This window comes from Chiloscyllium plagiosum, chromosome 7 (assembly GCF_004010195.1).
Source record: "Chiloscyllium plagiosum isolate BGI_BamShark_2017 chromosome 7, ASM401019v2, whole genome shotgun sequence".
Lineage (NCBI taxonomy): Eukaryota > Metazoa > Chordata > Chondrichthyes > Orectolobiformes > Hemiscylliidae > Chiloscyllium > Chiloscyllium plagiosum.
Genome location: NC_057716.1, coordinates 49,597,547 through 49,621,963, shown reverse-complemented (window position 1 = coordinate 49,621,963; position 24,417 = coordinate 49,597,547). Strand labels below are relative to the sequence as shown.

General features: G+C 37.9%; 1 protein-coding gene across 1 annotated transcript in view; it reads right to left on the bottom strand.

Annotated features, from left to right (window-relative positions):
• Nucleotides 1-1,413: 1,413 nt before the first annotated feature.
• col28a2a (collagen, type XXVIII, alpha 2a) overlaps nucleotides 1,414-24,417 on the bottom strand; it is a 127,710-nt gene continuing 104,706 nt past the window's right edge. The window contains exons 28-37 of the mRNA XM_043694493.1: nucleotides 23,705-23,773; nucleotides 23,484-23,552; nucleotides 18,961-19,041; nucleotides 17,158-17,193; nucleotides 13,891-13,927; nucleotides 9,409-9,966; nucleotides 8,496-8,758; nucleotides 8,039-8,222; nucleotides 7,187-7,363; nucleotides 1,414-2,190 (exon numbers count right to left, since the gene is read on the bottom strand). Of these exons, the coding sequence (XP_043550428.1) occupies nucleotides 2,183-2,190; nucleotides 7,187-7,363; nucleotides 8,039-8,222; nucleotides 8,496-8,758; nucleotides 9,409-9,966; nucleotides 13,891-13,927; nucleotides 17,158-17,193; nucleotides 18,961-19,041; nucleotides 23,484-23,552; nucleotides 23,705-23,773 (1,482 nt within the window). The 3' untranslated portion in view covers nucleotides 1,414-2,182. The remainder of the gene's footprint in view (nucleotides 2,191-7,186; nucleotides 7,364-8,038; nucleotides 8,223-8,495; nucleotides 8,759-9,408; nucleotides 9,967-13,890; nucleotides 13,928-17,157; nucleotides 17,194-18,960; nucleotides 19,042-23,483; nucleotides 23,553-23,704; nucleotides 23,774-24,417) is intronic.

Genomic DNA, 24,417 nt, shown 5'->3' with positions numbered 1-24,417 from the left:
CACCTTTCTTAATATGACCTAGACACAACGAAGATGGTGGCAAACTGATAATGTCACTGAATGAGTATAATAGAGATCCAGGCAAAGTGCTCTGGGGAGCTGAAAATGTGTTGCTGGAAAAGCGCAGCAGGTCAGGCAGCATCCAAGGAACAGGAGAATCGATGTTTCGGACATAAGCCCTTCTTCAGGGCTTATGCCCGAAACGTCGATTCTCCTGTTCCTTGGATGCTGCCTGACCTGCTGCGCTTTTCCAGCAACACATTTTCAGCTCTGATCTCCAGCATCTGCAGCCCTCACTTTCTCCTCAAAGTGCTCTGGGGACACAGGTTCATATCTCACCTTATGGAATTTCAATTAATAAAAATGGAATTTAAAGCTCTTTGAAACTCTCCTTAATTATTGTGAAGACCTTCAGCAATGGAAATCTACTGTCCTTACCTGGTCTGGCCTACACGTGAATCCACAGCAATGTATTGCCTCTTAACTGCCCTCTGAAATGACCTTACAGTTTACTCTGCTCAAGCACAATTAGGGATGGGTAAGCGAATACCAGCTGGGGTCAGGGAGGAAGAGATGATCGATTGAAAGTTGTAGTGACAGATGTTAGCATCTTATCTGCAGCAAGTTATGTGAAGGTCACTCATCATACATTGCACGTACTGAACTCGCACAAACTATATAAACTTACTCCTTCCATTCCAGATGACTCGTAGAAAGATTATGGTTACTTTCCCATATATTTTCCAGTCACATACCATATTTGTCCAGCTTGGATAACAGAATGGAAGACCACAAAGATTATGGTCAGCTCTGAAATTCAGCAGGATCCAGCCCAGTGTTTGCTGAACTAATTTGATGAAAATCAAAAAATTTCCCCAACAATGTGCAGGCCAGTACAATGCTGACAATTATCTGTGTTTCTTCTATGAGAAACAGCTTTCCCATATAATAAAATTGTTGCTGAAGTACATTCGAATATGTCAATCATCAATCAGAATTGGTGGAACTAAAGAAATACAAAAGCAGCATTGAGTTCATCCTTCGATGTTCACACAGCAGAAGCACCAACATCCACTGCACAGCAAGTTGCCCATTGAGTGGGAAGGCATTGACATAACCATCAGTATTCAAAGTGTCACACTTTATATTTCAAAGTGCAAATAATTTGCAAAAACCAAAACAAAGAAATTGTTTCAAACCTTTGCTGATGCTAATTCCCAGTATCAGCAGCCACTTGGCACCATATTTCAATGTTCCAGTGTAGTCCTCCAATGAGCACTATAGAATTGAGGTGGATAGTCACATTATGAAATCTATCCCTACAATACATTTTTAAGATATCAATGATAAAAAACATATCTGTAAATTCACTTGTCCATGTGTAGCATCACAAAACATATTCAGATCTATCTTTTAACAAAGCGTATTACAATGTCATTGAACAATTCTTTAATAATCCCGTATTTTTGCAAAATATGAACTGTGTCATCTCCCATTTATACATATGTTTTTATTGCTTTTACGTTGGCCAACTTTTATTATTAGTCTCCAACTATTGTACTTGCAGCCATCCTAATAAAGCTCTAATACATGAAATGAACAGATTTCATAACATTTCATCAACTGTGCAATTTACTGTGGTGCACATGAAAGAAATATAGTTCAGTCGTTATCAGGCAACAGCACAAAAAGTGATAATTATCAGTTTAAAGTTCATCGTTTATACCACTTTAATAATTTCTGAAGAGAAACAAATCAGAAATAGTAAGGCTAGAGTTCTAGGATAAAACTTCATCTTCTCAGCTGTAAATATTTAAGTGTTCCTTCTTTGCAAGTTGTCAATTTAATGTTCTCAGCATAATATAAATCAAAACCTTAAATGAAAACCAAATATCTTTCCTAATCTTTTCTATATTTTTGATCCGCAATTATTGCAAAGATAGTCTTTTGGACATTTTGTAAAATATTTCTATTTTTCATTTTCAGCCCTGAGAATTGCATTTGTACAGAAAAATAACAAAAAAGTAGCATCTGTATTAACAGCTTTGTACAATTTGAATCTAATGCATAACTACCAAAATATAATATTGTTCATAATGTATCAAATACACAATAATTGTTTTCTGTTGTCTTCCTTTATCTCATTAAGACTTGCTGAATTACAATTTTTCTGGGATTCACATCAGGAATCTGTTGTTAAAAGAGAAAGGACAAGCTTCCATTATACAGCACTTTTCATGGTCACTGGATGTCTCAAAGCATTTTAATAATGTTAAATAATTTTTGACATGTAGTTACGTCATAATATAAAAACAAAGAAGGCAAGCTTTACATCATCTCTATAACATGTTCAGTGAATTCTTATAAATAGTGACGTGATAATGACCTGATAGCCTGTTTTTGTAATGTTGACTGAAATAATAGTACTGGACAGGACACCATGGATAACACTCCTCCTCAGCTTTGCACTGCCATGGGATCTTTTACATCCTTCCAAGCATTGAGATAGATCCTGGATTTAAATGTTCCATCCAAAAGATAGCTCCTCTGAAAATGTTCCCTCAGTACTGCACTGGAGTGTCAATCTTGAATTTTGTGCTCAACTCCTGATGGAACTTGAACCCAAAATCTTGTGATTTAGGGGCTAATATGCCATCAAATGAGTCATGGCTATTCCTCCAAAGGGAACAAAATTATTAAAGTATTTAATGTATGGTACTGTTAAATGGTATAACCATTAGGTCAAAACACTAATAGTTCTATATGTCACCAAATCAGGCCATAATCCTTGAATTAGGATCCTACTGCTTCCACTAACATGAGCGCATGTGAAGCAACACAACCACCTGGAAGAACTACGCAAGACTTGTTCAAAGTGAAACACCATGCATCTCCAGTAGATGCAAAGCTAAAGCACATTCAAAACATGGTTATGCACAACAGCAAGATTTAATGAAGAGCAATGGAGGTTACCCACTAAAAACTCTTATCTGTAATCTTTCTAAACAACAATTACATAAGAAAACTTGAAAAGAGGCAATTCCATTTGGTCTAATCAAGCATATTCCTTTAAAGGATGATGTACAAATGATGGAGGTGGATCATTGGCACGATGGCTTGCAGACATTGTGGGGTCCATTGTGTCCAGGTCTGTTTCGAGCTTGTCCTGTACTGTGTACACTACATTTATGAGGATGACCTGTACTAAACCGTGCATCAACTTTAAGATGCATCACCCTAGAAGTTATAAATGGTTCAAACTGATCTGGATGTAGATTTGAGAGATCAAGCATGGATTTAATTCACTTGTCCATAATTTTTGATGTCATATCAGCTGATTTATGCAAACCAAAAATGGCTGTTTGCGCAATGTAGAAAGTTTCTGCTGTCTAACTAGAAGAACCATGTTGAAATTATTCCTCTCAAATCTCAGATCCATTGTAGGCAGTGAACTTGTCATATGTAGTCTTTACCACACAGTGACATTTGCATGCAAAATCTCATCAAGGATGTGTAATGGGTTAGTGGTAGTGGTTAGACATGCGTCAACTTTGGTGTGCAATTTGTGTTGGCCACTTTTCTTGGGATACATAAACAAAATCATTGTATATGCTCCAGTTCTTCAATAGTGTGTGAAATTGACCACATGTAAGGTTAGTAAGATAAGTTGGCTATATAAAGTTTTTTCCTGAAATTCATACACATGTTTGTATTTTAAGGGTGTAACATTGGTAACATACTTCACATGAAGAAGATTCAGACAAAGTTAATGTGTTGAGCTTTTTACTACATCTTGGCCTGCTCCTGATAATTAGACTGTCTGCATATCTTTATCCAGTGTTTCATTGTGAGATACTGCTTGCATGTGTCATAGAAGGCTGGACACTCTTTCAGTAAATGGGATAAACCACACCACGTATATAATTTGGGTTGTACATTGATTTTGTCTACCATCAGGATTCTGTTGTTAAGAGAAAGGACAGACTTGCATAATACAGCAATGTAATGGATTCAAGGGTTTGATGACATTGCTGTCCTGCAACAATGACTTAAAATAAGTTAATATTTGACAGTCAACGTGGCATGGTTAAGGGCAGGTCATGTCTGATAAATTTGATGAGGTGACACAGGCAGTGGATTACCGTAGTGCTGTGGATGTTATATATTTGGACTTTCAGAAAGCATTTGATACAGTGCCACATGGCAGGTTAGTTAGTACATTTGAAATGTTTGGGATTGATGGGTCCTTGGCAAGACTGATTAAAAGTTGGGTAAAAGATAGGAAACAGAGGGAGGTATCGATGGAATTTCTCAGATTGAAGAGGAGTTGAAAGTAGCATTCCTGAGGGATCGATGTTGGGACCCTTGCTTTTTCTGATTTATTTGAACAATTTGGATGGGTGTAGAAGGCAAAAGTTCTAAATTTGAGATTATACAAAGCTAGGGAAAGTGGTGAATTGTGAGGAAGACGCTGAGCAAATTCAAAGGGACATTGACAATTTGGCCAAAAAGGCAGACACCTGGCAGGTGAATTTTAATGTCAAGAAATGGGGATTAATGCCTTTTTATAGAAACATGAAAAGACAAAACAGAGTCAATGGTACAACTTTGAGGGTAATACAGGAGCAGAGGGACCTTGGGATTCAGGTGTGTAATTCTGAAGTAGCCAGGCAAGTTGAAACAATTCTTAAGAAGGCTTATAAGATCCTTGAGTTTATAATTTGAGGCATAGAGTATAAAAGGAAGGAAGTGATGCTACACCTCTACAAATCATTGGTCAGACCACACTTGGAGTATTGTGTTCAGTTCTGGGCACCTTAAATAAAGAAGGATGTTAAAGACCTGGACACACCTGTAATGATACCAGGAACGAAGGATTTTAGATACAAGGAAAAATGAAAAAGTTAGGATTTTTCTCCTTGGAACAGAGAAGGTTAAGAGGTAACCTTATTGAAGTGTTCAAAATTATGAATATATTTTGTTTTCACTAATTAGTATATCATTGACTCGGGGCTACAATTTTAAAATTGTCAGCAAGAGAACTAGGAGTGAGATGAGGAGAAACCTCCCCACTCAGAGTTGTTGTAGTTTGGAATTTGCTGCCTGGGACAATTGCGGAGGTGGATTCAAACAATATTTCAGAAGGAAGCTAGATATAAATTTGAAAGCAATGAATTTAGAAGGCTACAGAGATAGGGCTAGAGAATGGGACCTTCCAAAGAGCACCCCACCCAGACCTGCCCTCCTATCCTATCCCTGTAAGTTTGCACTTCCCATGGCTAACCCACCTAACCTGCACATCCCTGGACACTATGGGTAATTTAGCAAGAAACCGGAGCACCCAGAGAAAACCCATGCAGACATGGGGAGGACATGCAAACTCGACACAGACAGTTGCCTGAGGGTGGAATCAAACCCATGTACCTGGTGCTGAGAGACAGTGGCGTTAACCACTGAGCCACTGTGCCAAATTGCTATTAAGTATTCCAAAAATCAAATGACCTCCTTCTGTACTTTAAAATTCAATGATTCTATGAATGGAATATATTCACATATCTTTCTGTTTCTGATAAGTTGTGGTGCAAAATGAGTGCAATCACTTTACATTGATTACTGCTTGCTTGTATACTTCTGGCCTGGATTCAACAATATAGCGGTGTTTAGTGAAAAACCCATTTTCTCATCTATTTCAGAGAAGGACTTATCAGTGACCTGGAGCTTCGAGTGAGTTTTTTTTGCTATGTCTACACAACTTCTGTCACTATCCTCCTCACAGTTCACAAGGCTCCCAAGTTTGCGCTATCTGCAAATTTTCTAATTGTGGACTGTGCACCCAAGAGTAAATCGCTCATGTGAATAAAGAAATGTAGTGGCCTTAGTGTTGGCCCCTGAAAACACCCCTATATACTTTCCACCAGTCCCTACTGGTGTCACTACTCTTTGTTTCCTATTGTTTAGCCAACATCAAACTTATTAAGTGGCACTCTTCAAAACCACTTTTGGAAGCCCCGATAACACCACATCAAAACACATTACCCTCATCAGATTTTCTGTTACAGGATCAAACATGCAGTCAATATAATTGTACATGATTTGCTTTTAATAAATCTATGCTTTTTTTTCTTAATGGATTGACATTTGTCCAAGTCACAATTTACCTTGGTCTGGATTAACACTGGCTAAAGCTTTCTCACCTTTGAAGTTCAACTGACTGACAATTGCTAGTTCAAAATCCAGTGTAAAGTTAAACAAAGAACACCTGCAGTTTTCCAGTCTTCTGGCATGAATCATGGATCTGAGGAGGTCAGCAAAATTATGACCAGTGCCTCTGCAATGACTATTCTTAATTTCCTCTGCATCCTTAAATATATCCCATCTGGTCCTGCTGCCACATCAATTTTAAACAGTCAATTGTTCCAAAACTTCATCTTTATTAAATTTTTAAACTATACATTGTCTTATTTATCACCTCCTTCACTACAGTTTTGATGGCACAGTTTTCAGCTGTCTTTAGCAGGGAAAAGTATTCATTTAGTATCTCAGTCATGCTCTCTGCCTCCAAGCATAGAATCCCTTTTTGGTCCCTGATTAGCACCAAACTTCCTCTGACTACTCTTTTACCATTTATATACCTACATAAGATTTTTGGATTCCCTTTTAGGTTAGTTGTCAGTTTCTTCACATACTTTCTTCTTGCCTCTCATTTCCTTTTTCACTTACCCTCTGAATTTCCTTTATGCACCATGCTTCTCATTTGTCCTATCAACCTGACATCTGCATATATGTACTTTTCCTGATTCTTCCTATTTTCTATTTATTCATCATTCAGGGAGTTCTGGCTTGCCTGAACTTTCCTCCTTGTAGGAATGTACTTAGTCTGTGCTTGAAACAACACCTCTTTAAAAGCAGTCCAAATTTTCTGTTGCAGGCATGCCTGCCAATTTTACATTTCCATTAACTCGGGGCAAGCCCTCAAACTACTTTAATTGGTTCTCCTCAAACTAAGTATTTTTACTGTGGATTATTCTTGTCTTTTTATTTAACTAATCTAAGCCTAATGATACAATAATGATGAAGAGAATGATCTTATCTTGTACTCCATTGTTGTAATGTTTTCATCATCATATCCTATAAACTATTTTTAAAATGAATACATAAAATGTACTTTAAAGCCTAAAGGTCGTACCTGTACTGGAAACTACACAGGTCTTCCTGCATTTGTCTTCAGTGTCAAAACGATTAGCATTTCCACTGCAGCCACCATACCAAAACTGTGCGCAGGCATTGGCCTGTTTGTCATAATACCATTTAATTATATAGTCCCGACAGGTTCCCTGGTCTAAATGGAGCTGACAGAGAGGGTCTAGAAAAAAGGTAAGTGGAATATTTGAACACAAATTGCAACTGTTAGAATCCAAAATAATTGAGATATGTTTGAAAAATAATCACTTATCAATGCAAACTTGTTGTAGATTTTATATTTGGAATCATAACATTTTATAAAAGTCAAATAGAATCAAGGGCAGTATATATCTTCCCCATCTTTGGTCAAAGAAGTATCTACATATTAAAGGTCTTCTCACATCTTTTCTTAAGACATACTTGGCATGCATTTTGTTTACATTGCCAAATAATAATGAGGTGAACCTGCTTTTTTGCTGTTTTGAGTTAAAGATAAATATTGTCCAGGATTTTATATATTGCAAACAGATGTTTTCTGGTGTTGAAAAATATCCCTCCTTCTTTGAGCTAATAATGCCAAATCTCAAATATACCATAATGCAATACTCAAACCAGCTTTCCTTGGACAATTTAATATTGTTAAGCAAAGCTTCCAGCTTAGCGCCGAACAACTGTATTTATTTTATTGCACTTCTTTGAGACTATTCCAAATCAGTTAAAGCAGTATTCTTGTATTATCCTAGTAACCCAGTGCTAAAATTCAAACCCATCTCAGGTAAACATATTACATTTTAATCATTTCAGTTTCCAGGCTTCAACCATAATTTATGCTGCAGATGTAAAAATACAATCTTACCTGAAACTGGAATTTTTACTGTTGGGGAGATTGTGGATTCTTTCACTGGTTTAACTAATTGTGAGTGTAGATCTGGTACTTGTTTACTGGTTGACAGGTAGCTACTGCCCTTTGAAGGAGATGAAAGAACTTGAAACTTGTAATCTTCTTTCTGCTTATCATGTGCTTGTGGATTTTGGTTCATCTGTATGATGCAAGACATCAATAACTGATTGTGTACGTGAAGAAAACAATTAAATTGCAATCAAAATTATTGTTGACAATAGTTCTACTATTTTCTTTTGACATTTAAAAAGCCCCTCATTTTCAATCTCTGTCAATTTACTCAAATTTTTATGTGACTTGATACATCCAAAACATTTGCCAACAGCTCCACTTTATGAAGAGGCATGTTGATGAATACATTTTCTTTCATATTGTAAACTAAGAATGCAGAATAGATAAGATCAACTGATACCTGTTTATTGACTTTTGTAAACTTTCCAGTTGAGGTAGATCCAAATAGAGATGGTTTCACTTGCGCAGTTATTTTCACCTTCCCAGAGGCAATTGTTTGTGTAGGTTTTGGAGAACTTAACTCAATTTTATTTCTGGTAGGTGTAGAACTAGGAACATAATATAATGGACTGCTATTTGTTATTACTCCATTTCTAACACGGTTGTAAATCAATGCACCATTTTCATCTTCACAGAACTGTCTGACCAATTTTGATTCCAGAGCTAAAAATGGAAGAAAGGAAAACACTTTTCTTGTAATTCCCATTAGTAAAGTCCTTTATTCCTCAATGCCAACTAAGTCTTTATCAATCCTTTTTAACCAACAGAGCCTAATGATATAAATTTAATAATCACATTATATTATGACTGGACAATTGGAGGACCCATAAATATCTTTTCAAAGAAGCATCATATTGGACTCAAAATGTTAATTCTGGTTCTCTCTCCACAGATGCTGCCAGAACTGCTGAGTTTTTATTTCGTATTTCCACCATCCATAGTTCTTTCTTTTATATTCTTTATTGTTGAAAGTCAAGTTCATGAATTTTTTGACCTTACTACAGGTGCCACTCCATGGGTGACCATTAGTAGATGTGTTTGAATGACTTAAGAGGGGCCTCCTCTAAATTTTGCAAATACATATTCCTGCTTTGGTAAGTTGACACAACAATGTCTTTTAGTATTTCTAATACAACTAAGTTTAAATTTCAAGCTTAATCTCTGGTTTTATACTATGATACTGTTGATTTCTTAGCTGATTAGTAATTATTCCATTTTCCACCTAAGTGTGAACATAGTAAAATGTTGTATTTAAAGCCTTTATTATTAGAAAAAAACTATTAAGTGGTGATACAGCAAAACAAATCACAAACCTGCAAGAGTATTGAAATCATCAATGAGATACATATGTTCAGTATCAGGATCTGAAGCAATTAGGTTGAGCTCACGTAAAAATTCAGCTTGAGTTGGGTCTGTGGTATTTACAATACCAATTGCAAACATTTCTATATTTGCAGCATGAGCCTCACGCACAGCAACATCCAGTTTAACAGTCTCCCTTCTGTCTGCCTGTCCATCTGTTAATACTATAGCAACTTTCTTCACACCAGGTCGGGCTCCATAGAATCCCTCCTGTGTTGCTTTGCGAATGGCAGTTCCAGTATGCGTGCCTTCTCCCATGTATAGCATTTTCCTGATTGCCTGTTTGACATCTTGTTGTGTAAGGTGTCGACTTAGACCAAATTCTAATCGTACTTCCAAGCTGTAGAGTACAAGACCAATTCGGGTGGCATTTCTACCAACTGTTACTTTGTCAACGAGTGCAGTGACAAAATCTTTTATGATTTCAAAATTATCTGGACCCACACTCTCTGAGCTATCAATCACAAAGACAAGTTCCATTGGTCGTTCTTTACATTTAATTCCACAGCCTGTAAAGTAAGAATTGAAATAATGCATTGATTAAAAATAGATACTATTTAAGAAGTGTCAGCGTATCAAAGTTATATTTAAAACAGTTAAATAAGCTAAAATTATTAATAACTAATGTGTTGTTGTTAAAAGTAACAGATTAATGCTTTGGTGAATAGCTTCCATATAAACTTCTTGTCATTGCTAAAAACCAGGCAACAATTTGGAAAGTAATTGAGATAGAACTACAGAAAATCTGCAGTAGTGAGTAGAGTGGGTTCTTTCTTGATTATATGTTTTTTGAGATATGTCTCTTGATTAAACTTAAAATATAAGCCATAACTATTAATTTCACCTGAGGAAGTATTTTGTAGAGGAAATGATGGTGTTATTTTCTGGGTCTGTAGATTGTGAAGGAGCAATAATGGCCTTTAGTAGAGCGATATGCACTTATTGTCAGATGCAGGAGTTTAAAGAGAATTTAAGGGCTACTGCGGATTATATCTGCAATAAATGCTGTTGGTTGTGAATCCTATCAGATTGAATGGATCGGTTGGAGGGACAGTTAGAGGCAATGAGGAATTTGCAACAGCAATGGTATGTGATGGATGGCAGTTATAGGAAGGGGGGAAAGTCTCGGATACAGTCACATAGATGGGTTAACTCCAGGAAAGGTAAGAGAGGTAGGCAGCTAGTGCAGGAGTCTTCTATGGCTATCCCCATTTCAAACAGGTATGCTGTTTTGGAAAATGTAGGGAGTGATCGATTCACAGGGAAATATAGCACGAACATCCAAATTTCTGCCATTGAGACTGGCTCTAATGCAACGAGGGGTACGTCGGGTTCCTAGAGATCAATTGTGTTCGGGGACTCTCTAGTTCGAAGTATAGACAGACGTTTCTGTGGTCAGAAGTGAAAAATCAGAATGGTGTGTTGCTTCTCTGGTGCCAGGATCAAGGATGTCTCAGAGAGGGTGCAGAATGTTCTCACGGAGGAGAGTGGCCAGCAAGAGGTCATTGTCCATATTGGAACCAACAACATAGGAAGGGAAAAGGTTGAGATTTTGAAGGGCGATTACAGAGAGTTAGGCAGGAATTCAAAAAGGAGGTCCTCGAGAATAGTAATATCTGGATTACTCCTGGTGCTATGAGCTAGTGAGGGCAGGAATAGGAGGATAGTGCAGATGAATGCATGGCTGAGGAGCTGGTGTATGGGAGAAAGATTCACATTTTTGGATCATTGCAATCTCTTTTGGGGTAGAAGTGACCTGTACAAGGAGGACGTATTGTACTGAAATTCGAAGGGGACTAATATACTGGCAGGGAAATTTGCTAGAGCTGCTCAGGAGGATTTAAACTAGTAAGATGGGGAGGAGGGACCCAGGGAGATAGTGAGGAAAGAAATCAACCTGAGACTGATACAGTTGAGAACAGAAGCAAGTCAAACAGTCAGGGCAGGCAGGGACAAAGTAGGACTAGTAAATTAAACTGCAATTATTTCAATGCAAGGGGCCTAACAGGGAAGGCAGATGAACCCAGGGTATGGTTAGGAGCATGGGACTGAGCTATCATAGCAATTACAGAAACATGACTCAGGGATGGGCAGGACTGGCGGCTTCATGTTCCAGGTTACAAATGCTTCAGGAAGAATAGAAAGGGAGGCAAGAGAGGAGGGGGTGTGATGTTTTTGATAAGGTATAGCATTACAGCTGCACTGATGGAGGATATTCCCAGAAATACATCCTAGGAAGTTATTTGGGTGAAACTGAGAAATAAGAAAGGGATGATCACCTTATTGCATTATAGACCCCTAATAGTCAGAGGGAAATTGAGAAAAAAACTTGTTAGGAGATCTCAGCTATCTGTAAGAATAATAAAGTGGTTATAGTAGGGGATTTTAACTTTCCAAACATAGACTGGGAATGCCATAGTGTTAAGGGTTTAGATGGAGAGGAATTATTGGTGAGAATATTTAGTACAGGAGTTGGGAGGTCAAGTTGCAGCTGTACAGGACATTGGTTAGGCCACTGTTGGAATATTGCATGCAATTCTGGTCTCCTTCCTATCAGAAAGGTGTTGTGAAACTGGAAAGGGTTCAGAAAAGATTTACAAGGATGTTGCCAGGGTTGAAAGACTTGAGCTGTAGGGAGAGGCTGAACAGGCTGGGGCTGTTTTCCCTTGAGCGTTGGAGGCTGAGGGATGACCTTATAGAGGTGTACAAAATTATGAGGGGCATGGATAGGATAAATAGGCAAAGTCTTTTCCCTGGGATGGGGGGAGTCCAGAACTAGAGGGCATAGGTTTAGGGTGAGAGGGGAAAGAGGGATAGTACGTGTATGGAATGAGCTGCCAGAGGAAGTGGTGGAGGCTGGTACAATTGCAATAATTAAAAGGCATTTGGATGGGTATATGAATAGGAAGGGTTTGGAGGGATATGGGCTGGGTGCTGGCAGGTGGGACTGGATTGGGTTGGGATATCTGGTCGGCATGGATGAATTCGACCGAAGGGTCTATTTCCATACTATACATCTCTATGACTCTATTACATAGTGTACATTTATCGATAGAACAGTTCAGAAATGGTTACAGGCATACAAATATATGAATTAGGAGCAGAAGTAGCTCTTTTGGCCCCTTGAGCCTGCATTGTCAATTAGTAAGGTCATGTTGATCTGTTTGTATTTTGAATTCCACATTTTCATGTTCCTCTATAACTCTCGATTCCCCTACCTAACAAAAAAGATCAACCAACTCCACCTTAAAAGTACTCAATGACCCGAGCCTCCACCACCTTCTGAGACAAACTTCCAAAATTTCACAATTCTTGGAGAAAAAAAAACTAATTTCTGCCCACAAGAGCAACTGTTAATTATTAAACAGCCATCCCTTAGTCCTGAAACAGATCCACCCTGTCTAACCTATCCTCATAAAACAACCCACTTGTTCCAGGCATCAATTTAATAAATCTTTTTTGAACTGCCTCCATGCATTTATATCCTTCCTTAAAACAGAGCAAAATAGAACACAGAACTCGAGATGTGGTTACACCAATCTCCTGTATAATTGAAACAAAGTACCCTTACTTTTATGACCAATTTCTTTCATAATAAACGAAAGCATCACATTAACCTCGTTCATTATGTGCTGTACATGTGTAATTAATCTTTGTGACTCATTCACTAGAATACCTGAATTTCTCTGCACTTGAAAGTTTTGCAGTTATTCTCCATTGAAGTAATAATCTGCCTTTCTTTCTTCCTGCCAAGGGAATAATTTCATATGTACCCATGTTATACCCCATCTGCTAAACTTTTGCCCATTCACTCAACTTAGCTAGATCTGTTTGTATCCTCCTAATATCCACTGTACGACATACTTTCCTGCTTATCTTTGTGTTGTCTGTGAAGTTAGTGACCATGCCTTCGCTACCTCATCTTATAATTGATGTAAATTGCAAAATGTTGACAACTGTGGGACTCTGCTTATCTCATCCAGCCAAGCAGACAGAGATCCACTGATGCATACTGATTGTTTTCTGCCTGTCAGCCAGCCAATCATTTATCCATGCTAATATGTTATCCAGTATACCATGGGAGTTTGTTTTCTGCAATAACCACATCAAAGCTGGCTTCTTAACAAATGCCTTCTGAAAATCCAAGTATGGTACATCTACAGGATCCCTTTTATCCACTGTGCATGTTAATCCCTCAAAAACTCCAATAAATTAGTTAATCATAATTTCTCCCGACACCCAAGATGATTTTAAAAAATAATTCTCCTTATTGGTTTGATAATATCTGGAAGAAAATCTACTTTTTTTTCTTTTCTAAGGTAACTATCACCTTCATTGCATGGTTTTACCAATTGCAACTACTTAGAATAGATGGTACTATGACAACATTAAAAAAAGAGTAAGTAGGCCATAAAAGATGACAGACAACTTACCACAGATTTCCTTTATCATTCTGATGATGTCCTCTCTCTAATTATAGTTTATAAATTAAATATGAAAATAATTAATGATTTTTTAAAATAAAACCTCTGTACCAATAAGATACAAGACAAAAATATTCATAAGCTTGTCCTGGAAAATGTTTTTTTAGAAAGTGCAGTTTGTGAATTTGCTCAGGAACTGTGATCACAAAAATGGAGAATGAAAATGTTAGGAACTGAATATTTTCTATATTTTTACACATTTGTAATGTTACATATGTAGAGGTGGGATGCAGTAGGGGTTGATATCTTATGCAATAGATATCATTGTTCAGCTCGAAAATGGAAGCAGAGTAGAGCATATTTTGATCTGCTTCTGGTTAGTGCTATATCTCACCTGAGAATACATAATGCTCACAACAAATGTGGGAAGTAGAAAATTATTTATCATGTCATTCCAGCATTTCTCCATTTGATGGGCATGTCAACCAAAATAGATAAAAACATGAATATACGATTTTGCCAGAGTTAGAAGAAGGCACCTGGGTGACATGTGAATAGTGTACTAATTAGGATGTTCTCTTTAAAGAATATAAACAATCAGGAGCCTTTATGTTGTGAAGTCTCAAGGACTTCATTTCTAGCCAACAGAGACAGATGTAAAGACACAGTAAAGGTGACAATGACAGTCATGTCAAGCAAAGGCTGTGATAATGATGGATTGCAGGGGTCTAGGTAAAAATTATCTTGTTGAAATCAAACACAACCTGTGATATGGAGAAGCAGTGTAATTGTTATTTTGTATTATTAGATGAATGCAATTATACAATGAACTAATAATGATGAACTAACTGAATTGAATCTGAATTGGGTCTTATGTTCATTTGTTATGAAATAAAGTAGCTCAATTAATTTATATCTGGACTTATCTTACCAATTGTTTACTCAGTTTGCTGTTGGGGACATTAAAAAAACGTGAATGTGAATGACACAAATATTGACCATATTTAAGTGCTGAAAATGCTCAGAAAGCTTAAAGTGACAGAATGGCTAAGGCAATGCCCTACAAATGTGACAACCATGTGTTCTCAATTTAAACTAACTTGTTCTCAAATATCACTTCTTGTGTACTTTCTGTCAGTAAAATTAGCAAAACAGCATTAATTATTGTCCTTCAAGGTATTCAATATCAATCATGTAATAGTCACATACAGAGTGCCAGGTTAGTTTCGGTGAGATACATTAGCGAAGTATCAGATTTTACAAACAATTCAGCATTTCTAACATTATCCCACAAATAACTAATTTCATAACTTGCTGTGGTTAGATTTGAATTTGAAACCCATGGGTTAATGGTCCAGCTACATAACCAGTAGATCAGAACATTCATATTGTATATTCAGTTGACTGAATGCTCAGAATCCATGTACAATACCAATTCTGAACAAATAGTGTTATCCAGCATGCTGTTATATAGCAAAATTACTATGAGGAAAAATAAATTTCCTTGCAGGGTCTGCTGGACTCATGCTGTCATTTTCAAGAGAGTCTTGTGCCATCTGTTGGAAAATGGCATTGATCTGGTTAAATAAGGTCCTCAGCATTTCTAGAGTTCTCCAATTTGCCTTTTAAAAGGCAAATTGGCTTCACTCCTTAAAACTTCTATTAAAAAATACTTGGTTTTGGACTCATTGGCTTGGGGTAGCCCTTGCCAGCCTCAAAAGGTAGCTATGTTCAGGATTTTCTGAATACAGATGGATCCTTGTTGTGGCCATATGTGAAACAGGAACCTTACTATTAACTGCTGAAATGTCAATGAAGACAGTACAGGAGGATACCACTGGACTTGGTCCCAGATTGCTGCTTGGATTATGGCCTGCAGATTTTTGGGACCCATGGTTTTCTCACAAGTTATAAATATATTTGTAATTCACTATTCCTAGAAATGGCAATTAACTTATATCAAAAAGGTTGCATTTTATCATAGAAAAATACAATAAAGCTATAAGCTCATCATAGTGGGCATTCTTGGTATGACCCTACTGACATCCTCTTATACCATAGCGCTGCAATCTTTTCTCTTCAAGTATATATCTGATTAATTATGAATATATTACGGAATCACCTTTGCGTTCCTGATCACAAGAACTCATTGTGTAAAAGAATGAGTTTTCTCAAGCCCCTCCCCTTTTGTTTGTCAATCACTTTCAAATTAGATTAGATTAGATTACTTACAGTGTGGAAACAGGCCCTTCGGCCCAACAAGTCCACACCGACCCGCCGAAGCGTATACCACCCAGACCCATACGCCTACATTTACCCCTTCACCTAACACTGCAGACAATTTAGCATGGTCAATTCACCTAACCCGCACATTTTTGGATTGTGGGAGGAAACCGGAGCACCCGGAGGAAACCCACGCAGACACGGGGAGAATGTGCAAACTCCACACAGAGAGTCGCCTGAGGCGGGAACTGAACCCGGGTCTCTGGCGCTGTGAGGCAGCAGTGCTAACCACTGTGCCACTGTGCCACTGTGTCCTCTGTTTATGAAACCTTCCGCCACTGGAAATAACTTTTTTCATATTCATTCTGTCAAAATCATTCATGATTTTAAACATTTCCATCAAATTTCCTCCTAGCCTTCTCTCCTATAAGGACAGCAGTCTCTCCATGTTCTCATAAATCTCTTCTGCACTCTAAGGCCTTGACAAACTTCCTTCAGATTGAAAACAATGCTTTAGCTGAGCACAATTTCCTTGCTTTTTTTATTCAAAATTGGCATTAATAAGGCCAAGAATCCCACATAATTTTCAACAGACTACTCACCTTTTAGTGCTTCCTTCAAAAGATTTACATGCATGCATTCACTTTAAAATTGTATCATTTTGTTAATATTGTCTTTCTTCATTCTTCCTTGAAAATTCAACTCTTCATTTGCCCATTTCTCATATCCATCTGGATTCTTTGAAGATCTCTTTTTATCATCCACATTACTAACTATATTTCAGAGTTTTGTGTTGTCCTTGATCTTTGAAACTGTATTCCCAAGTCCAAGTCTAGGCCACTAATATACATGAAAACATCCATTGGAACTAATGTAAATTCATGAAAAACAGACTTTTCCTCAATTATGAGAAACATATTTTCACCAAAAATCTTTGATTTCTATCCCATATTCAATTTCGCATCCACAGTGCCACTGTCTCTCTTAGCAAATAATACATGACACATTGTGGGATGCCTTTGAAAGGTGCATTAAGTGTAAATTGGTACTTACAGTTAATCCAGGATCACCCTTTACTCCAGGTCTACCCTAAATAATTGGAAATCATTATAAAAATAATTAAAATAAAAACAATTAATATTAGAAAAAGATAGTAGTTTAACTGATTACCTATTGATATAATTGTAACCAAATACTGCCAAATCATTGAAGGTAATTTTAAGTTAGAGAATAGTCATTGCATGAAGTGAGTTCACACATATGATGGATCTGGAATAAAGATATCAGAGCCAGATGATTTATTTTATCATTCTGTAACAGTGCAGACTCTTGATGAAATAACAAAGTGGTTGGTGGACAGGGGCTGGATTTCACATGGCAGGAGAACATCAGTGGGAACTGCTGTTGAGAGGTTGAGGGGTCAGAGTCTACTGTAATCAAGGATAGGAAAGGCAGGTGGATGGTTTCTTTTCGAGTCTTGTAGGAGTACTCCTACTTCTCCCAACCACTGTAGCAAGCACACTCAGAAGATTTTAACCCCTATACATTTTGTTTCTACTCAACTGGATGGGTTAAAATTATCCCCATTCTGTGGATCTTCAAAGGAAGACTTTTATATGTATAAATTTCAAAGTACTTCACAATGTTTAACAGAGGTAATGAGCAAAGCATAAGAAGACTTGAACATATAATAAAATCTCACAAATCATAATGAAATAACCAGTTAACCTTCATTTGATTGTGTGCAAAAGGTTCACAAGGCACAGAAACTTTCTGTCTCATTAATGCTATGAGACCTTTAATCTTCGTTTCAAATAATAGAAGACACAATTTTAACATCTTACTCAAAATTGAAAACTTAGATTACATCAATGTTTGATGACAGTCTAAGTTGTAATCAAAGTCTGTGGATCTAGTCTGTACCAGCTTGACTGTATGGTACCTTGGCATGTCTCACATTCTAAAATATTTTTATTTTCACTGGATGTGCGGTAATCTGTGAAACATAGTACAGATGTTATTGCCCAAACACCAGAATGAAAATCAGATGGATTGTTGAAGCAGATGCTAGTTTGTCAGTTTGCTGTTCATGTGGTGAGGATGAAAATTTACCTAAAAGTGTCTTATCCACATGCTACCCATGGGACTTTGCAGCTCGCATCTAGATACTTGCCTGTTTCCTGATTTCCCATGAAAGTTGCAATAGGAAAACCAACATTTCACATACACATTTTCCTCAATGGTTCTTGATTTACTGATATTCTGCAAATGGTTCATTTGCTGTCTGCTTTCAAATTATGAATATCAAGTTTAATTTATTACTTCTGTGATGTTTAAAAATAAATCTTATGAAGTAAATGAAAATTATCTAAAATTTTTCCAAAAAAATTAATAACATTTTAAAATAGTGATACTTCCAATAAAGTGACGTTACTATAAATGTATTGCAACAAAAGAATTATACAAAGCCTCTTGCTATTTCAAGCACTTTACTCCACCTGATATTATCTTTTATTCCACTTTAGATGAAAGAAAAAAACATGCTCAATCATGTCACAATAGTCAGAAAATTCTGCCCAAAAAGGAAAGCCAGGATTTTTCTCTTTCCCTTTTGAATGAGATTTCAATCATATGCTCTGAAATCACCCTGCAACTAGTAATTCCAAACATGAAAACGAGTGGAACAAGTTAGTCACTGTTTACAATAAGAAATGGGAAGGAACCATCAGTTAACATCCAATAAATTTGAAGGAGTTCATTTGCAGAGAATGTGATGCTATGATTCTTCATTTTCAGGAGAATGTTAGAATTAAATACCAAGATGACACATCAATACAGGAACAATTATACACTTACAGACAAGCCAGGAGAACCAGAATCACCCATATCTCCTTTTCCTCCCTTCTGTCCTCTTTCTCCCGGCAGTCCACGGTCACCCTGCAATATAAGTAAATGACAATGCTGATTTCAGGATCTTCTGCCTTTGATTCTGCACAATATTCAGCAAATTTGTAATTCCTCAAATATTGAAGCAGCCCAAGCTCATATACAGCAAAACCTCGACAATATCAAGGATTGGGGTGATAAATGGCAAGTAATATCTGTGCCACACAAGTGCCAAACAATGGCCATCTTAAACAAGACTTTATTCATCTCTCCTTAAGATTCAATGGTAATTCTATCACTAGCACTGAATCCCCCACTATCAACACCCTGGGATTTACCACTGAACAGAAACTGAACTAGACTAGCTACAGAAATACTGTGATTGCAACAATAGATCAGAGGCTAGGAATTCTATTGCAAGTAACTCACCACCTGTCTCCTCATTGTTTGTCCAACATCTACAAAAAACAAGTCAAGAATTTGATGGAATACTCACCACTTTCCTGAATGAATGCAACTCCAGCAACAATCAACCTCAACACCATCCAGGACAAAGGCACTTGATTGGCACTCGATCCACTACCTTGAAAATTCATTCCTTTACTATTGATCCTCAGTAGCAACAGTGTGTGCTACCTACAAGATACAAAAACTCACCCAAGCTTATTTGACAGCACCTTTCAAACCTGTGCCACCTTGAAGGACTGTGGCAGCTGATACATATAAACACCAGGTTCTGGTCTAAGAAACACACTATCCTGACTTATAAATATATCACCGGTTCTTCACTATTGCTGGGTCAACATCCTGGAACTCTCTTAAGCACAGTCCACCATCTGCAGCAGTTTACGAAGGCTGCTCATCACTACCTTCTTCAGAGCAGTTAGGGATAGGCAATAACTATTGACTGAGCCAGTGACACCCATAATCCACAATCCAATGAATGAATAAAAAATTAGTGTCCAGGCAAGAAGTCCTCTTAGGAGAGAGTTAGAAGTAGTAAGGTGGCAAGCCCTTACCCACATCCTCCTACCTGATTAAATGCCTCATCTCCCCCAACCTTGCTGGGGTGGCGTGGGGGAGATGGTGGAAAATAAAGTTATGGAAGCATTCAACTCCATCTACATTGACATCACTCCTAATCAATCATCATTCAATATCATCTAATTTAACAAAGATGTTTCATCTTCTGTTGCCTCTGAAAAATTCCATCAGTGTTATGAGTGTCTCTATAGTCTAATTTCCCTTTCTCAACAAAGATTGATTCAGTTCCTTTTAAAACTTCCAATTGACCCTGAACCATTTGCTTCAGTTTGTTAACATACCTGTTATTTATAGCAAAACCTTTCAAAACTAATTTTGTAACATTTTTGGTCGTGGTAGCACTGCCAAATTTTTAGACAAATGATTTGGGAGACCTTTGAAAATGGTGGCTGGAACTAGATGCATAATTTGTGGCAGATCCCAATTCTGCTGCAGGGGAACGGGAAGCTGTGAATTATATATATGTAAAACTTGAATTCCGCAAGGCCATTTGATTACACTGTTGAGTACATTCAGTTTTTGCTGCTCTGATTGTTTAAGCCAGCAGTGTGGAACCTGTGATTATGTAGAGGAAGCATAAATGCTTGTGATGGGTAGATTGAAGGTATGTTTAAATATCATATCTGAAGTAATGTAAATCCCCAACTCTTTAAAATTAAAATAAAAGGTCTGCAGCTTACAGAAAATACACAATTGCAGCTGGAATGCATTACTTGGCAGATCATCCAGGTATAAATTAGAAAAATGAATAGCTACTAGTTTATCCAATTTCAATTGACTCCATTGTTTAGATTTAATAAGGTTTGTTATAATAGTTGAGCCTATTATGAATGCTTGTAAAAATTTAAAATGGTCCATGAACACTTATTCAGTAGAAGTCTGTTTGATTGACAGATGCAAGAGGTTACTGGAAGTATTAAATGTCTTTTATTTAATTTAGTGAAATAAATGTTCATTTGTTTTTAAACCAAGTGACCACTTGAGGGAATGTACATTTTTGGATGGGGTCACAAATGAATATTTTTCAGTATATTTGTTTGAACATAGCTCCTATGGTTTGCTCATAATGAATTCTAGGTAAATAACTATATGTCGAGGTGGGAATGAAGTCGATATGGGAGCCTTGGAGTAGGTAGGGGGATGTGACTGAGCATAGGGAATAAGAGGGGAAACGGAGGAAACATGGGGGAACAATGGGGGGGCATAGATGGGGCGGGGGTGTGATGGGGGCATAGATATAGCAAGATGATATTGAGACATGAGCAATCATGGTGTGAAGTGACATAGGGGAGTATAATAGGGATAACTGAGTAACATGTAAATATGAGATGGCTTTGGGGTTATAAGTACACATGGGCAGGTGATGGATCAAACAGGGGGGGCATAAGATGCTATGAGGAGTGAGGGCTTGACTGCCTAATAGCCTTTAATACAACAAAGCTAGCATTCTAATTGGCGTGGGCCTTTAAACCAGCCTACTTTGGTACTCACTGTTTTTCACTGGAAGTTAAATGATTTTCAACAAGGTCCAAGCACAGGCTTTCTAGTTAGAGTTTTAATTCAGCCAATCACACACCATAAAATTCAACCTCCTCCATACTAACTCTCCTCTGTATATATTTGAATGCAATTTACCTAATTAGTTCTCAACATCAATTTGCCTTCTTACTTTTAACCCCTGGATATTTAACAACTTATTAACTGGATTAGATACGAACACTCGCTTACCTCCATTTCCAGCTCAGGCCTGCCTCCAGAGACAATGGACTTGAATCTATCTCACCCTCCATCTCTAGAACAAAAATATGGGCATGGCGTGGCCCTTGTAAAGCATTTCAACTCAGCTTCCTGCATCCTCTATGAAAATCCAGCCCCATACTTTACTTCTAGACTTATGTGGTCTTCACCCTCAGTTCTGAGGAATCGGTCATGTCCAAGCTGAGGCTGATACATTTGGATTGTACATCATTGACGAAACATCTCAACAACATTCAGACAATCTACATGACTGCATAAGGAAGGGAGGTCATGTCAGAGTTGATCACTTTAACATTACCATGGTTTTCCTCAGTTTTTTGTATCATGCTCCAGTTGCATATGACTACCATCTAATTTTGCTTTAATATTAACCTGCTCTGTGTGGAGTGAGATCCCACACCTGACTCTGCAGCACCTTGCTGCCAGAGGGTGAGCATGTTTAACTTTCATGTGATTACTTCTGAAGGGACCGGCAGCATTTTCTCTTTCTGGTGCAATTGCAGGGAAATGGGCAGAGTCCTGTGGCTTTCCTGGAGATTCTCCAGCTGCCTGGTACTTTCCATGATCCAGATGGTGTCTGTACATCTCACATTCTGCCTGGTATATGCCCCACAGATAATTAGAGTCATAGAGTCAAGAGATGTACAGTACAGAAACAGACCCTTCAGTCCAACTCGTCCACACCGGCTAGGTATCCTAAATTAATTTGGTCTCATTTACCAGCACCTTGCGCATATCCCTATAAACTTTTCCTATTATATACTCATCCAGATGCTTTTTAAATATTATAAATGTATCTGCCTCCACCACTTCCTCTGACAGCTCATTTCAAACATGCACCACCCTCTGCATGAAAAAAGCAATTCCTTAGGTCCCTTTTAAATCTTTCCCCCTCTCACCTTAAACCTACACTCTCTAGTTTTGGACTCCCCTACCTTGGGGAAAAGACCTTGTATATTTACCCTCATGATTTTATAAGTCTCTACAACGTCACCCTTCCAACACTCTGGGGAAAATAGACCCAGCCTATTCAGCTTCTCCCATCAACTCAAACCCTCCAGCCCTGGCAACATCCTTGTAAATCTTTTCTGAACCCTTTCAAGTTTCACAGCATCCTTCCTATAGGAGGGAGACTGCACAATATTCCAAAATTCCAAAATTCCAATATTACAATAACCAATGTCCTCTACAGCTACAACATGACCTCCCAACTCCTATACTCAATTGCTCTAAACAATAAAGGAAAGCATACCAAACACATTCTTCGCTATCCTATCTATCTGAGATTCCACCTTAAAGGAACTATAAACCTGCACTCCACAGTCTCTTTGTTCAGCAACACTACCATTTAGTGTCTAAGTCCTGGCTTGATTTGCCTTTCCAAAATGCAGCACCTCGCATTTATCTAAATTAAACTCCATCTGCCACTCATCGGCGTATTGGCCCATCTGATCAAGATCCCGCTGTTCTCAGAGACAACCTTCTTCGCTGTCCATAACCCACTTACCATTTAACTTGCTCTGGGAGAGATCAGACTCTACTGTCTTGAGGAGGTTTGCATCATCTTGTAATTAACAGTGACAATATCCCCAGCTGGCACGCAACTGGTGGAAAGGGACAGCTTTGCCTGTCAATAGGTAGGTGTCAATCTGGCCACTGGACAAGGGGTAGACCACAAATTGGCCATTTACCTTAGGTCCCATGAGCCCTTCTCCTGGTGGTCCACGAGGTCCTGGCAATCCTTGTACACCTACGTCCCCCTGGTAGATAAGGATCATATTAATGGCAATACTAGTTTCAATTCTGTATTCAACAATGATAAATTTAATAGCTAAAAGCTAAATCACAACTCTTCTGTGATCATCGACTCCACAAAACATTTAATTTTGTTTATGGCATTGATTGTAGATACCTTAGGTCCCTGAATGCCTTCACCTGGAGGGCCTTGAGGACCAGGTGGTCCTGATCTCCCAGATATTCCCTAAATTATAAAAGAAGGATCCAGTTAATCTGTTTCACATAAGAAAAACTAACACTTGTGTAAAATCAATTCATACACATTCAATTGCAATTGTACTTGTGCACGGACATCCCCAGGTGCAAACAGGTTCCATTTTAGAGTCCATTCGCAAGCTCATTTGTATGCAAGTCGGAATACAGGGCAGGACAATATAAAGTAGCCATTCGTAAGGACAGGAAATGTTTGTATGTCAGACATATAAAATTACTCACCCAAATGGGATGGTGTTCAAAAGTATGAACACACCTAAGTCAGATATTTGTCAATCAAGGACCTTCTGTAATTTGTTTATTTTCTTAGATTTTTCCCTTCCTTTAAATTACTTGTTTCCTAAATTTATTTTGTTGAATGAGTTTTGTTTAGATCAGGCAACACAGTTGCAAATTCGGGGAAATGGGTGAAATGAGGGAAGAGCTGAAAATGTGTTGCTGGAAAAGCGCAGCAGGTCAGGCAGCATCCAAGGAACAGGAGAATCGACATTTCGGGCATAAGCCCTTCTTCAGGAATGAGGAAAGTGTGTCCAGCAGGCTAAGATAAAAGGTAGGGAGGAGGGACTCCTCCATCGCCAGACAATGCAGGTCCTTGGACTCCTCCATCGCCAGACC